We start from the raw sequence: 16,347 nt of genomic DNA, 5'->3' as shown, positions 1-16,347 counted from the left end.
GGTAAAAAAGAGGTTTTTCAGTAACTAAGCCAGTATATTAGTAGGTAAGTAAAGCAGTTTGTAAGCAAGTTATATGTGGGTATGTTGGTAAGTACGTAGTTGAGAAAGTAAAATAGTACATATCTAGGTGAATAGATAAGTAGGTAAGATAGTGATGTATTTTCCACTTTCTGACCTTTCCAGCCTGTCTGCTCAGAGCCTCCGTCTCCCTCCTCAGGGCCAACAGGTCGGGAGACGACCCCTCCCTCCTCAGCATGGAGCCACACTCTGAGGCCTGAGCATCAAGCTCCGCCCTCAGCTCCGTCAGGCGGGACAGGAAGTTGTTCAGGGCCTCGGCCTGAGACGACAGAGAGTCTGCGTCGCGTCCCACAGGACTCAGAGAGTCCAGCTCATCGTCCAGGTCGGCCAGACGAGAGAACACGTCCCGTACGTTGGCCTGGACCTCCCCCACGCCCTGGAGGCGGGACTCTAGAGTGGAACAGCAGCGCTCCATCTGGAATAGAGTTGGTTCTCAGTCTTTCTTTTTTTGTTTATTGATTGATTGACGTTTGTTAATATAGAAAGACGTCCTCACCTTATCACTGATCTGGTTGAACTCCTCCTCTGTTTCTTTGGCCTGCTCCTGGAGTGTCTGGGCCCCCTCGGTGCTGCCCCCTGGTGTCTGTGGGGCGTCCTGCACCAGCCCCAGGGCCAGGTCTCTGAGGTAGAGAACCTGAGGCTGGAGCGCCCTCAGACTCTCCTGCTGGCTACGTAGCCTCTCCAGACTTTTAGCGCTGCACGCCTGGGATAGAGATGGAGATGGACACGGTGTTAAAGTAGACATGGACAACTGGCAGCAGAGGGACTCATTCAGCACTGAGGTAAACGCAAACAATGACTCAACACATGAATACAATGAAAATACACAAAACAGCAAATATAAACAAAACAACAACTCAGAATTACAACAAAAACAACCATTACAACAAGAAAAATACACAAAATGAGTGAAAAGTATGCAAGACGACAACAAAAATACACATAAATGAATGAAAACTACACAAACAACACATTAAATGAGTAAAATGTATACAAAAAACAACATAAATACACAAAATGAGAGAAAAATATATTAAATAACAAAAAAACATACACAAAAATACTCCAGAAACACACAAAATTACATAAAAATACACAAAACAGCAGATATAAACATTACAGCAACAAAAATACTCAATTATTCTAAAAACAAACATTGCAACAAAAAAATACACAAAATGAGTGAAAAGTATACAAAACGACAACAAAAATACAAAAATGACAGAAAAATATACACAATGACAAGGAAAATGCACGAAATGAAAAAAAATATACGTACAAAATGATAAGGAAAATTGCATTAAATGAGTACAAGGTATACAAAATGTTAAACAAAAGTACTCAAGATGAATCCAAAAGCACACAAAACAACAAAAGCGCACAAAATGAGAGAAAAAAATATACAAAATGACCCCAAAAACACACAGTCCCTTTGTTTTTTTGAGTGTATTAATGCTGATATTATTTTTAAACAGTTCAGATCTAATCACATCCTGTCCCTGCTGTGATGAATAAATAAATATTAGATCAATACCTGAGCTCCGAGAGCGTCCTGAACTTCTATCTGATGTTTTGCTGCCTCTAAACGTCGTTCCACAGCCTGACGTCCGTCATCAAACTCCTTCAGACGAGTGTTGAGTTCCTCCAGCAGAGCAGAGCGGTCATGGAGACCTTCACTCAGACGCTCCACACGACGATTAAGCTCCGCCTTCTCGTCTCTCACCTACAACAACAACAACAGCAGCAGCAGCATTTACCTTTAGTTTACCGTTCATCTGTGCTGAGACATTATTAATAAACTGAGTTTCTGATGATAAAGTTCAACAACTGCAGATTAAAATATTAGTTGATAAATTCTGCTTGATAAAAGCAAGTTTAAACTACAATAAATAATACAATTCTAAACTAACTTCAAATGTTTTAAAAGAATTAAAACTATTCTTACATAATAATTAATATAATACTAAAATCCTTTTTTAATATTAACATTTCTTTAAACCAATATTTGACATTAATTAGTTATTAACTCCTGCTGCAAGAACGTCAGTTTACACATATTTCAGTGTATGAAAATATTTACTTATTTGCAAAACTAAACAAAAAAAAACTAAATGTAAATTGTAAATAAATGTAAATATGAATGTAATTAGAAATTCATGCAATTTTAAATGTTGTTTCAATGTTTTTAATTGTAAATGTAATTATAAATATATGTAATTGTAAATGTGATTGTACATGGATTCATAATTATAAAAGCCTGTAATTGTAAATGTAATTATAAATGCATATCATTGTAAATTGAATTATAAATGTATGCATTAGTGAATGTAATTATAAATGTATGTACTTGTGTGTAAATTATTAATTTATGTAATTGTACATGTAATTGTAATTGTAATTGTGCTCAGGTGTGTGTACCTGGTCCTCTCCGATGCAGCACTGCTCCAGCAGCTGATCAGCTGCGTTATTGAAGGACTCTAGTAGACTGGTTCTCCTCTCCAGGTCGTGGGTCAGACTACGGGCTTTGTGCAGAGCATCCTCCAGGTTGGATGAGTCCAGCGATGGTTGGATGTCTGCGTCTCTGCTCTCACTCTCCACCAACCAGGGCACCAGCTCAGCCTTCAGCTGCTGGTACAACTCCGCCTTGCTCAGGGTGTTCTTCAGCTTGTTGTCGCGCTCTGACACGCGCTGGTTAAGCCCCTCCCAATCCTGACGAAGGGAGGAGAGCCGGGCCTGGAGGGCGGAGCGTTCCTCTCCTCCTGGGGGGAGGGCGGACAGCAGGGACGCACCCTCGGCCTGGATCAGCTCGTAGGATCCTCGCTGGCTGACGATGCTGCGCTGCAGGGCGTCCGTCTGCGTCAGGAGGGAGCGCACGGCCTCGGGCTGGCACGGTAGGGCCCCGCCCACCATGGGGGCATCACCCACATCCGTCTGCCCATCTAGCCAGGAACGAAGCTCCTCAAACATCTGCTGGAACTGCTGAGTGGACGATAGGGCGTCCTGGAGCTGGGACAGGCTGTCCGCTAGAAGAAGAAGAACACAACCACACACAATAGGCTCATTATCTCTGACCTCCAAAATGAATGTTCAAAATCGCACTAATAACCCATAAAATAACAGAAAAACACACAAAATACAGAAAATGACTAATAACAGAACAGAACAAAACCACAGAATGACAAAAAAACACAAAGAATGACAACAAAATACACAAAAAGAATGAAAAATATACAAAATCTCAACAAAAATGTACAAAATAACTCAAACACACAAAACAACAAAATACACAAAATAGCTCATAACAAAAATACACAGAAAAATTAAATATACATCAACAAAAACTACAAAAACACAAAACAATAACAAATGACTACAAAAAATGACTCAAATCACTACAAATGACAACAAAAACAAACAAAAGGGCTCATAACAAACAACTAAAATACAGCGGACAGAAAAATATAATACACAACAAATATACACACACAAAAAACACAAAATGAATGAGAAATATACAAAATTACAATAAAAATACACAAAATGACTCCCAAATTGCTACAAATGAAAACAAAAAAATGGCAATATAATAACAAATATACATAAAGCCTTTGTTATTTTCTGTATTGTTCATAATTCTGAATACTGATGTCAATGAATAACGTTTTGTTGCTCCCGCTGCAATAAAAGTAATTTCTGACTTTGAATATCAAAGTTGCATGACGGGTTAGTTAGAGTTAGAGTTAGAGTTATGGATGTCCTAATCAGATCAGATATTGGTGATATTTCAGGTAAATTTTGACTACATAGTTTAATTTCATGTTGAATGTATGCATCGGTCTATAGTTTCCTTAACTCACCTGTGCGCTCCTCCAGACTCCTCAGTGGTGCGCTGACGCCCTCCAGGCGTTTGCTGAGCTCCTCCTTCAGGTACGGCTCCTCTATGATGGAGCTGAGCTGCTGACAGAGCGTCTGGGCCTCAGAGAGCTGCGTACGCCTCATCTCCAGCTCGGAGCGGATCTCTCCCGTCTCCTGCAGACGGCGTCTGAGGGCCTCAGGCTGAGCGCTCAGCAGGGCCTGAGAATCCAAACGCTCACTGAGAGCTGACACGCTGGAAGAGAGCTCTCTGAGCAGAGCCTGGAGGAGGAGGAGGAGCACAGATCAGATGACATCATCACAACTACAGTCAAGTAGGGTGACCATCATTTGACTTTCAAAAAAAACCTCTTCACACTCAAAGTAGTCCACGTTTTCTTGAATCTACCTTTTAACGGCGAAATACAATATAGTAGATAAATAAGTTGTTATTGTTCATAAGGTTTAAAAAAATAATTCCTCTGTTTATAACAAAGACATAAAAAAAATACTGAAGTAAATCTGCTTTATTATGCATTTTACCATTTATCTGTCTAAAATCTCATAAAAACCTTCTGAAAATCTCTCAATCATTGAAACAATGAAAAACATCTCCTCCTAGATAGAAATAATCATCAATAATAAGCGGCCATCTTGGATTATTTTGTCACCAGCGTGTCAAACAATTAATATAAAGTGGAATTAAACATTTAAAAGATCGAGGAATTTTTCCACTTGGAATTAAAATGAGAATAAACCAGCCGCATAATTCAGACTTGGGTTTAATTCAGAATGGCCGTTTTCATTCGGAATTAAGTGTTTTTAAGGTCATTTTAATTTTTATTCTGAATTAAAGGGGAATTAAAGCTCATGTAAACGTGACACACCTCCTGCTGGTGACTTCAGGGACTTTTTGTCAACTACTGTAAATCTGGACTAAAATATTTGGGTGTTTCATCGAGTGAATTAGACGTGACAAAAAACAATAATCTCATATTATGACTTAAACTTAGACTAAATCTAATCAACACAAGAATAACAAATGTACACTGGTCATAATATAAGAGGCAAAAGTCATAATTCTGAGACATGAGAAACCCTGAATCCTGAGTGAGATCCATTCCTTTTACTTCCATCCAGTTCTAGAGTTGTGGTTTTGTTTCTCCTTGTCCTGGTGCGTCTGTACCTGGTAGCGTTGGATGGTTCCCTGGGCCTGGTCGATGTGGTCGGACCTCTGCGTGAGTCGCTCCGTTAGCCCCTCCCATTGCTCTGTGATGGACGCCTGCTCGCTCTGGACCTCGGCCAGGTCTTTGAGCTCCTGAGGTGAGTCGGCGCTCTGAGACAGGATGCCCTCAGCGGACTGGGTCAGCTGATCAAACTGAGGCCGACGGGTCTCGAACTCACGCAGCATGAACTACAGGAAACAGTGAAAACACAGCAAAGATTACAAACTACAGCTTTAACACATTCTTCAAAGAACTCCTGCTACACAAAGTCAGTTTAAACACAGAATCGTACAACTCACATTAGCCAGAAAGAAGTAAAATTCTCATTCTCAAAAATAATAATTTTTCACTTTTTATGAAAGTGCTACAGGTTCTGAGCTTTACAACGCGGTGTCAAGCATTCTGATTGGTCAAAGCATTGCTGAAATAGACCCATGCTTAACGGCATCAAAGAGTGCATTACGCATGGTTAAAAACGTATGTTTATTTCAAGCTAAAATGGACCATCTAGTGGTCAAAAAAGACTAAGAATGATTGGAATCAATTTCACTGATATATTAAAGTTACACACTTGTTCCCAAAATTTGGCACAGTTGTGGCAAAGTAAACTGCTGCCTGAACTTTTTTTTGTTAATTATTATCACCAATAATCACCATTATTCCCCCTTTGTAGCCTTCCCTACTGAAAATTGGCTTTATATTTGATGTAATTTCTGGGTTTGACTCCAGATTTCTGTATTTAAAACATGATTTATTGTGACACAGTATCATATATTTCCAAATTTTCACATCATCTGTAACCACTAAGGGTCCTACTAACAAAAATTAGCCATGTCGGTCATGTAGAAGCTTTGAAAAACGTTATTTGTTATTGCTACGGAGAAAAGAAGCTGGCGGCTAACAAGTTAGTTTAAATGAATACTTAATTAGTGGATATTTTATATTAAAGAGGCAGAAAAGACCATTATTGGATATTAGAAAATATATGACATGCAGAAAAACTGATATTTGAGGTGTGAACTCGGCCACGTTGCGCCTGCAGACCTCAGTTTGAGAACCCTGCTCCTCTGCTGCTGCCTCACCTGCACTTGCCGCTTCTGCGTGACGAGCATGTTGGGTTCGATGCTCAGAGGGCCGAGCACGCTCATCATCAGCTCCTTCTCTCTGAGCCACGGGCCGAGCTGATTGGCCGCCGACACGAAGCTGCCCAGCCTATCAGCGCACGTCTCCAGCTCTGTCTGCCTCTGAACCGCCGTCTGATTGGCCGTCTGCCAGCGGGAGTCTGAGGAAAAGGACAAGGAAGGACTTTTTTAAAAATCCCATTACTGATAAAAGATGGTTTGGTTCTGTAGAAGAGGACGATTCTTTCACTACACAAAAACACAAATAATTCATTTATTTTTGTAAAATAAACAAAATTCCAGCAGTAAAAATGCCTTTGAAGAAGAAAAAGGAAGAAAAATAAATAATAAAAAAAGAATGAAGAAGAGGAAGAAGAAGACGGAAAGGGAGGAAGAAGAAGGAAGAACAAGAAGAAGACGGAAAGGGAGGAAGAAGAAGGAAGAACAAGAACAAGAACAAGAACAAGAAGAAGAAGAAGAAGAAAAAGAAGAAGAAGAAGAAGAAGAAGAAGAAGAAGAAGAAGAAGAAGAAGAAGAAGAAGAAAGCTAAAGAGCTCCTGGTGTCGTACTAACCGATCTCGATGCAGCTGTGTTCTCCAGTTCTCCGCTCAGGACACTGGTTCTCTGCGATCAGTTTCCTTCAGTGTGTTTTCAGTACTCCACCTTCCACAGAATGCTCAGCGAGCTCCGAAGCAGAACCCTGAGGAGAACCAACACACGGTAAGATGATGATGTTAGCTTTTACTGATGGAGGAGGAGGATCCGCCGGCTGTACGTCTTGTTCTCCTGGGCCTGAGCACGCACCACCTCTGGTTTGGAGGGCGAGGCGTTCTGTCCTTCTCTCAGACTTTGTTCTCTGGCACTGAGCCAGTTTTTTAGCTCCTCCCCACCCTGCTGCACCTTCAACCTCAGCTCCAGCGACGCCTGTTGCCTGCTCACACGCTCCTTCAAGTCCTCACCCAGGGAATCGTAGCGGTTGTTGATGTCAGACACGGCCACCTGCAGCTCCGTCAGGTCTGAGGACGAGTAATCCATAATACAATAATCAATCACTGGTGATCAATCATAGAACACCGTGTCCCGTGTTCACTGGCTCACCTTTACACGTGTGGATCCCGTTCAGGCTGCTGGGACCTGCAGCACCGTTAATGTGAGGAGCACCTGAGAAAACAACACTCAGGGATTAGTGAATGACAACAGCAGCAGCGACGCACAATGAATACATGAAGGAAGGGAGACACGTTTAAATGAGGAAAATCCTTTAATGATCAGTTCAGGGTCAGAAAAACAATGTTAGGGGAGGGAGGGAGGAGGAGGAGGAGGAGGAGGAGGAGAAGGAGGAGAAGGAGGAGAAGGAGAAGGAGAAGTAGAAGTAGAAGTAGAAGAAGAAGAAGAAGAAGAAGAGACAAGCAAGAAAAAGAAAGAAAGAAGAAAGAAGGAGGAAAGGAAGAAGTAGAAAGAAGGAGAAGAATGAAGGTGGAAGACGAAGAAAAGGAAAGAAGAAAGAAAAAAGGAAGGAAGAAGAAAATAGAAGAAAATGAAAATGAAATAAAGAAGACAGAAGAAGGAAGAAAAGAGAAAAGAAAGGAAGAAGTAGAAAGAAGAAGAAGAATGGAGGAAGACAAAGAAAGAAAGAAGAAGAAAAAAGAAAAAGGAAAAAGAAACTGGAACAAATTCCCACAACAAAGAACCAGAGATGTTCTGCTGAGGTTCTGACCTGCTTTAATCTGAGGAGCTGTGATGTCTATGATCAGAGCTTCTAGATCTGATCCGTTCTTATTCAGCTCCTCAACTCTGGATCCCTGAGAGTCCCAGTCAGTCAGCAGGTCCTGTAGAGAGGAGAGTGTTTAACACACACACACACACACACACACTCAGCCGTTACACACACACACACACACACCTGTAGCTGCTGCACTCTCCTGGTCAAACCCTCTGTGTTAACATGAACTTCTTTTGAAGGCATCTGGTCCTGAACTGACTGAATCCACCTGAGGAGAGAACCAGAGAGACCACGGAACTGTAGCAGCTGCTGCTCACAGGCCTGGACCACAGCAAACCTGTGGAAAACACACCATAATTAGAGATAAATGATAAAAACAGGCTGAGAAAATGTATGTTTGCATTGTTTCAGGAAAATATACACAACGGCAACAAAACATTACAAATGTTTTATCACAGAAAGACTCAGAAAACACACAAAACAACAACAAAGACACACAGAACATTAACAAAAAATATACAAAAAAATGACTTCACAAACACAAAATGACAACAAACACTAAAGTATGTTGTATCATACACAAACCAGAAAAACTAAAACAACAAAGTCACACAGAACATTAACAAAAGTTTTTTTTATCACATATGAGGTAACTTGAGTGTCCACCAGCACACAAAATATGAAACAAAACCATCCAGTCCTTTGTTTCAAATTTTCTACATTTGTGACGTCACAAGTAAAATCAAAAATCAGTGTTGTCAGATCAGATTGACAATTTCCAGCCCAATCACATCTTAGAACCTGCCCATTCAAATAAAAACAACCCAAAAACGAACCACGTCTCTGGCAGCGGTCGGTCACAATAGTGAACCATCACCTTGAATGGACTATTCCTGTAATCTCTACATGAGATGATGATAATAAGCAACGTAGGAACTCCGGTGTTTGAAGCAGCTGACTCAGCTTTTTGCAGCTTAAAAATCAATGTATTTTACTGTAATGTGGAGTTTTTTTGGCTGAAAACAACAACAAGAGTGTGTGAATAGCAAAAGAAAGTCACTAGTGATCAACTATTGTGTGGAGTCAGCATCTATAGAGACACGCCCACTCACACAGCCCGGTTTTATAATGGGACAGAAAGTGATTTTTTAGAGGACTAAAACTCCAGAAAACAGGCAGGTTTGGGAAAATAAACCTCAATAATATGTCGTTGGGGTTCTTAGAACAATGGAGAAAAATAGCATAATATTTACTTTTTAATGTAAAACTAAATAAAGTGGAACTCTTGCAGCAAAACGTGTCTAAAGGTTTAGTTTTTGACATTTATGAATCAACCCTGTCATCTTTTCATCTTCTCACCTTGCGTTGACGTTTTCCTCCAGTTGGGTGAAGTCATCAGCCATGCCTTTGACTCTGTCCAATAGGCTTTGAGTATTGCTGAAGGCTTGTGATTGGCTGAGCTCTGTGCCCAGGTTGCAGAAGGACTTTAGCTGAGCTGCTTCCTGTTCCAGCTCTGATTTGACCTCCTGAGGAGAGAGAGAGACGCAGAGAGTGAATGATGTGCTGTGCCTGATGATGATGATGATGATGATGGTTTAACCTCTGACCTCTATGGTCTGTCTGTAGTCACCCACTCCTCTCTCTGGTTGTCCTGTGGAGCTCAGAGTCTTCATCCTGCTCTGGGTGAACAGCTGCAGGTCGGTGCACAGACGCTCGTAGCTCTCCAGGCGTGGCAGCAGAGCTTTAAGCTCCGCCTCCTTCTCTGATTGGGCGGCCTGAGCCGCCGCGTAGCGCTGAGTCAGCTCGTTTAAACTGCCCTGAAGGCCTGAGGCCGTGGAGGCGTCTGAGCTCTGTAGCAGCTTAGAGACGGAGTCACGGGTTGATTCTACGCTGCCCTGACGGGAGAGGAGCTCCTGACGAAGTTTCTGATAGAAAACACTCAATGTTAGGGATTACCAGGGTAATTAATAATTCATTACAGTTATGACCTAATCATAAATGACATGAAAATTCTAGAAAAACCGTCAGTGCCAAGGAATAAAATGGATATCATTACACCCTAAAAAACTAATTTAAATATGATGAACACACTTAAACTTGGGTGAAAATGCAGTAAAGCATGAAAAATGTGGAAAACACCCACATTTCAGAGTTAAGGTTATAGCACGGCATAATAATTGAAAAATGCTATATTGATAATGCTATTATAAGGCATAAAAATTAAAACAAATTTTTTTCTGTGATAAGACTATATTCAGGCATCAAAATGTTGAATATTTATCTGAGATAAGGCTATTATAACACCCTAAAAACTGAGTTAAAATATGATGAGCACACTTAAACTGGGGTGAAAATGCAGTAAGGCATGAAAAATGTGGAAACCGCCCACATTTAGGAGTTAAGGCTATAGTAAAGCATAAAAATGGAAAAATGTCAATTTTTTTCTGAAACAAGGCTATCATAAGGCATAACAATGGAAAGATTTTGGAATTTTTTGAGAGATAAGGCTATTGTTAGGCATAAAAATTCAAACATTTCGAACATTTTTCTGAGATTAGGCTAAAAACTAGTTAAAATATGATGAGCACACTTAAACTGGAGTGAAAATCCAGTAAGATTAAAAAAACGTGGAAAAACACCCACATTTTAGAGGTGAAGCCAGATATAAGATATACATTTTTTTTTACTGTTGAGATCATTTTAATATTTGAAGATAAATAAATTCTAGGCGTAGACTCTCACATCAAAAATATTAATACGAATATTTTCATGGATTAGGAAGTCTAACAAGGTAACTATGAAATGAAAATAAATTAGACGATAGAAAATAATTTTTTTGCATATTTTACAGCTGATTTAAGACATGGGTCAAAACTGACCTGATATCACTAGAGATGCTAACAGAAAGCTAACACAAGAGCAGGGTTATGTTTTATGGGATTATTTAGTAATTGTGATTAATTGAATTTCAACTTTAGTAATTGAGAATGTAATTGTAATTGAGTTTCAAGGGAAAATAATAATTTTAATCGTAACTGTAAAAAATGCAGGTCACAGTAATTATAATTGAGTTGTAATTGAACATAGATAATTGAAGATGTAATTGATAAATGTAATCGACTCCAACCCTGAGGGTTCACATTCCAGCTCTTTAGATTCCAGTAAGTCTGAACCACATTCCCACCTGGTTCTGGGTCAGAGCCTCCTGGACAGCCTGTGAACTGGGCTCTACTGGTCCAGGGCTCACAGCCAGTTTGTCCAACCAGTGAAGCAGAACCTTCAGACCCTCCTGGACGCTGACCGACTGGGCCACGGCCGTCTGCAGCTGCTCGGCCCGCTCCGACGCCGACGCAGAGAGGGTCCCGAACCTCTTCTCCAAACCATCTAAAGGGAATAACATGTGGGTCAGTTAGAAGCTGGAGGTGTGAGCAGGAGGACAAGGAGTGGCTGGAGAACCCGCCTGCAGTGCACAGGATGTCCACGGCTTTGAGGGACGGAGATTCATCGGTGCTGACCAGGTCTCGGCCCGCTCGCCGCACTTTCTCCAACTGCACGGAGCGCTCGGCCAGCTCATCCTGCAACAGCTGAACACACACACAGACATTTATCTGTGTTTCCTTACAATGCAGCCACAAATAAACAACAAAAACACACACAGTGACAACGAAATAGACAAATTTACACCACAAACTCACAAAAATAACAACAAAACAACAAAAATGGCTTCTAAAACACAAGAAATGACAACAAAGACAAACATGACATTAGCAAAAATCAAAGGAAAATATACACAATTGCAATAAAAATAAAAAAATTACTACAAAACATGCAGAATGACAACAAAAACAGAACAATAAAATAGAATGACAGGAAAATACACAAAAAAGCAAAAGAAACTAGTAAAACATGTTTTATTACGCACAAATCCGAGAAAAACTCAAAAAATGCACACAACACCAAAAATAACACAGAACATTAACAAAAATGACAGGAAAATATACTGTACACAATGGCAACAAAACTTTAAATGACTTAAAAAACACAGAAAACAGAAAATACAAATACAAATCACAGAAACGCACAAAAACACAGAACATTGATAAAAATGAAATCTATTATTTGTCCCTCTCCTGTGAATTGTTCTTTAGATTTTTTAGTCAGTTTCCTCCTCACCTGAACTTGACGGAGGGTGTTCTGCAGGTTCTGTGGGTCGGTGTCTCCGCTGGGCCCAGATTTGCTCTGGTTCTGTTCCTGAGAGCTGAGCCATGAGTGCAGCGACACCGCCTCGTCCTGGTACTGCTGGTACCGATCCAGTAGACCCGACAGACGGGAGCCCAGCTCTGAGGACTGCACACGACATGGAAAAGAAAACATCAGAAACCTCTACGGAATTACGTTTGTAAATGCTAGAAATAATCCTCACTATTGGGAACCTTATTATTTAAAGGAATATTCCACAGTTTTTTTTTTAACTAATGTGGCCTAAAATCTTTGAAACGTACTTATTGGAATTTCTATGCCAAACAAAACGTTATTTTGCACCATATTCGGACTGTTGAAGACAGTGGGAGTCCTTCTACAATTCGTGATTTACTCTCTAACATCAGCCACCGGAACGTGTCAGTGCAATATTTAATAGAGTGTAAAGGTCCCTTAGGAGAGGTTTTCTTCTCTGCTTCATTGTCAAACCGCGGATTTGGAACTGTCGCCCTCTGAGGTCACAGATTATTTTTAAATAGGAGATTTACATCAACATCTTTAACTTTTCCTGATTATATAGAGCAACCAAATTGTCATTTTGTCTGAAAAAGCTACTAAATGATCTAAAAATCAGGCTGAATGTTTCACTCCAATAGATAACAATGGGATGTTTACAGGCAGTGGGGCCGTGTGACATCATCAATCACATGATTTCAAGATGGAGGAACACAGGCTCTAGAACTGTAAAGTAGTCTCATTTTTCAAAGTTAATAAAATGAATATGGTGCAAAAATAATGTGTTTTGTTAGACATAGATCTACTAATAAGGACATTTCCAAGGTTTTAAGATATTAGTAAAAGAAGAGGAGGATCCCTTTAATATAATTTTACTTTTTAAAAAAATCTGTTTTTGGTTGGTTTCATTTTTTGCAACATGTTTTTTCCTCTTTCTATCTGTACTGTGTACAGGTCCATGTATATATATATATATATATATTCCTATTTATCTGCTGCTGGAAATTTCCCCTTTGTGCAATGAATAAAGATGATCTTTATCTTTCAAACTTTTACTTGAGTATGTTTAGTTGTTTAACTCATTCAGTGCCAGCCATTTTCAGATCTTCTACCCTCCTCAGTACCAGCCGTTTTTGAGCATTTTGACTGATTTTAAAGACCCACAGAATATTTTCTACTATGAGTATCTGAAATCTGACACCAGATTCTGAAAGATTGAAGCCTCTACTTTCATCAAAAAACAATCATTTGTTTCTGGCTTGTTTTGTTCTTTTGTAATCAATCGTTGAATAGAGCAAGTTTTACACAAATCTTCAGTTTCAGAGCAAAAAGCTGAGAAAAAAGCCTTTTTCTAAAAAAAACCGTCAGCGACTTTAAAGCTTTTTTTTTGCTTTAGTGACAACTCTAACATCTGAACATTGTTTCCTTATACAAAACAAACAAAAAAAACACTGAGACCAGGGTTTTGATGGCAAAATTATTATTATTTTGCTATCTGGGTCAGAGTTGAATGGATTTCTTACTGTATTTTGGCGTTCCTCCAACTTTCTCTACCGTCAGTCTGTACACACGTAAGTTCCTCCTCCTCCCGGACATACAGAGTGTCACTGTGTTCCCCATTTTTTAGATGGTTTTATCTCACCATCACCACACTATCCATGAGTTCCACACATGCTCTGGTCGAGTGTGCGCTGTTGGGAACGTCAACTCTCGTACGTTGTGCCATTTTCTGTCTCGTAAATGCCTTTCCTCCTCTCAATCTTAGCTCTGCTGAGCATGGATGATCTCTCATCCAAAGGTGCGCTGCTACCTCCTACATGTCACCTATTATTTTGCTATTTGGCTCACAGGCTGGGGGTATTTTGAAAAAAACGCAAATGACGAGTTATCTCGTCAATGGCACTGAGTGAGTTAAGTAATCACAATAATGTAACGCACTCATGTAGATTAGTTTCACCTAAAAGTTAAGAGTAAAAGTAGAAATCTGAGCCATTCTCCTCACCTTGGTGTGCAGCGTGGTGTATCTGTGGTTGGCGTCGTGGAGTTTTTCGTTCACCAGCTGGTTGGTGCCATCCAGAACTGCAGAACTGCCCGTCTGCTCCAGAGCTCCCTGGACCGAGTCCAACACTTTCTGGCCCGAGATGGAGACGAAGCGCAGGTCGGCTTTGTGGCAAATCACATCCTCAGCCAACTGTAGAGAAAGAGGCGTTACACTATAGAGATCAGCCAGAACATTGGAAACAACTGACATCATTTTATCATAAGATCAGTTAGAGATAGAGCTTTGCTTTCTCTGATTGTTTCCTCTTTAATGATAAAGAAAAAGGTTAAAAAACTGATCTTTTAAACGTTGCAGAGAGAGGATCACTATCCTTTGGTTCTGTTGTTGAGTGTTCTGCTTATAATGGAGCTTCATTTACTCATTTTATTGTTGCTTTTTAAACTTTCTTACAAAAACTGTGTTTTTAATTTAGCTCTCTAGGATTTTTTAATCTTTGTCTGAATGTTTGTGTGTTTTGTTTGGTTGTCATTGTTGTTTTGTGTGCGTTTTGTTGAAGTTTCAATCGGATTTGTTATTTTGTGTGTTTTTGTTGTTATTTAGTATTTTTTTGTTTGGTTGTCATTTAGTTTTGTTTGTTGTTGTTTTGTGCGTGTTTTTGTTACATTTCATGGAGTTTTGTTGTAATATTGTGTGTTTTTGTTGCATTTCATGGCGTTTTGTTGTAATATTGTGTGTTTTTGTTGCATTTCATGGAGTTTTGTTGTAATATTGTGTGTTTTTGTTGCATTTCATGGAGTTTTGTTGTAATATTGTGTGTTTTTGTTGCATTTCATGGAGTTTTGTTGTAATTTTGTAGGTTCATGAAGTTAATTTCTAGGTTGTTGTTCTTGTGTATTTTTCCGGTAGTTTGTGTATTGTTGACGTTGTTTTGTGTTTTTCTGGCAGTTGATGTATTACATTAGTTATCTTGTGCATGTGTTTTGGGGTCAACACAAAGAGTCACCCTGTGTAAGTTATCAGCTATACAAATACATTTACAAGCTATATTAAAAAATGTCATCGTCTTGTTGCAAAATCTAAATATGGCCACCATTTGGAGAGAAACTAAGTCCTGTTTGTTACCATGACAACCCCTCCTCTTCCTCACCTTCCTGTGTTGGTCCAGCCGAGCCTTCAGTCCCTGTGCATCAGTCTCTCCTTCCCCCAGAGAACGCAGCTCCTGCTCACTTTGTTCCAGCCACGTTTTCAAACTTCCGTGTTCCTGTAGGAACTTTGTCAGCTCGTCCTTTAGAGACTCTGACCTCCTCAGTCGCTCCTAAGACGACGACGACGACGACAACAACAAAAAACCAGTAAACAAAGCAGCATGAGTCCCAGCAAGCAATAATTCTTCAAAATAATATATTCTTATAATAAAAGTCACAGTTTTGTCTTAAAGTGCAACAAAAATGTACGAAGAGCTTCGAACCGTTAAAAAAAAATAAAAAATTGTAATAACCGTAGTATTTATATGATTAAAGGTGAAAAACTTTTTCTGCTATTACCAATAGAAAAAATAAGTAAAATTATTATTGTTATTTTTTATTTCATTAAAAAAATATATTAGTATATTTTTTAAACATCTAAATTCCATTTTTCTTGAAAAAGTGTTTGAATCAAAGACATGCACTCAATTAATTGTATTGTAAATGTAATTTATTATTAAGAAGCTAAATGTCAGACTGAATAAATAGGTTTTTAGCTTGCATTTAAAAATTGTGATACTTTTATACTAATAATGCACTTTTAGGTTTCCAATAAGTTTGTTTTCTATTATAATCAGAGCTATTGATTGATGGACCTTTATTTAACCAGAATTTCTCTCCTTGTGCAGCAGCTCCAGATGTTGAGGAGCGTCTGTACCTGACAGATGTGCAGACGGCCCTGGTGCTCAGCCTGCAGCTGTTCCAGCGCCGCCCGCAGTCGCTGCTTCTCCTCGACGGGAACCGTGGAGTCGGGCTGGTTCAGCAGGGAGTGAGCTGATTGGCTGATGTGCAGCAGCTGGGCCTGCTGGGACTGGAGCTGCTGCAGTTCCGCCTGGTGCAGAGGTGAAAGGTCAAAGTTCAGAGCTTTGCAGCACATCCGGGTTAA

General features: G+C 39.8%; 1 protein-coding gene across 1 annotated transcript in view; it reads right to left on the bottom strand.

Annotated features, from left to right (window-relative positions):
* macf1a (microtubule actin crosslinking factor 1a) overlaps positions 1-16,347 on the bottom strand; it is a 229,607-nt gene that overhangs the window by 69,628 nt on the left and 143,632 nt on the right. Inside the window, exons 45-64 of the mRNA XM_028461883.1 lie at positions 16,120-16,293; positions 15,365-15,532; positions 14,218-14,406; positions 12,174-12,347; positions 11,461-11,584; positions 11,185-11,384; positions 9,608-9,925; positions 9,360-9,526; positions 8,181-8,337; positions 7,995-8,106; positions 7,376-7,438; positions 7,023-7,293; positions 6,851-6,915; positions 6,239-6,438; positions 5,117-5,344; positions 3,936-4,212; positions 2,497-3,101; positions 1,613-1,801; positions 575-781; positions 176-493 (exon numbers count right to left, since the gene is read on the bottom strand). Of these exons, the coding sequence (XP_028317684.1) occupies positions 176-493; positions 575-781; positions 1,613-1,801; positions 2,497-3,101; positions 3,936-4,212; positions 5,117-5,344; positions 6,239-6,438; positions 6,851-6,915; positions 7,023-7,293; positions 7,376-7,438; positions 7,995-8,106; positions 8,181-8,337; positions 9,360-9,526; positions 9,608-9,925; positions 11,185-11,384; positions 11,461-11,584; positions 12,174-12,347; positions 14,218-14,406; positions 15,365-15,532; positions 16,120-16,293 (4,206 nt within the window). The remainder of the gene's footprint in view (positions 1-175; positions 494-574; positions 782-1,612; positions 1,802-2,496; positions 3,102-3,935; positions 4,213-5,116; positions 5,345-6,238; positions 6,439-6,850; positions 6,916-7,022; positions 7,294-7,375; positions 7,439-7,994; positions 8,107-8,180; positions 8,338-9,359; positions 9,527-9,607; positions 9,926-11,184; positions 11,385-11,460; positions 11,585-12,173; positions 12,348-14,217; positions 14,407-15,364; positions 15,533-16,119; positions 16,294-16,347) is intronic.

The sequence above is a fragment of the Gouania willdenowi genome, chromosome 11 (assembly GCF_900634775.1).
Source record: "Gouania willdenowi chromosome 11, fGouWil2.1, whole genome shotgun sequence".
NCBI classification, from domain to species: domain Eukaryota; kingdom Metazoa; phylum Chordata; class Actinopteri; order Blenniiformes; family Gobiesocidae; genus Gouania; species Gouania willdenowi.
This window is presented reverse-complemented; position numbering and strand designations above follow the sequence as displayed.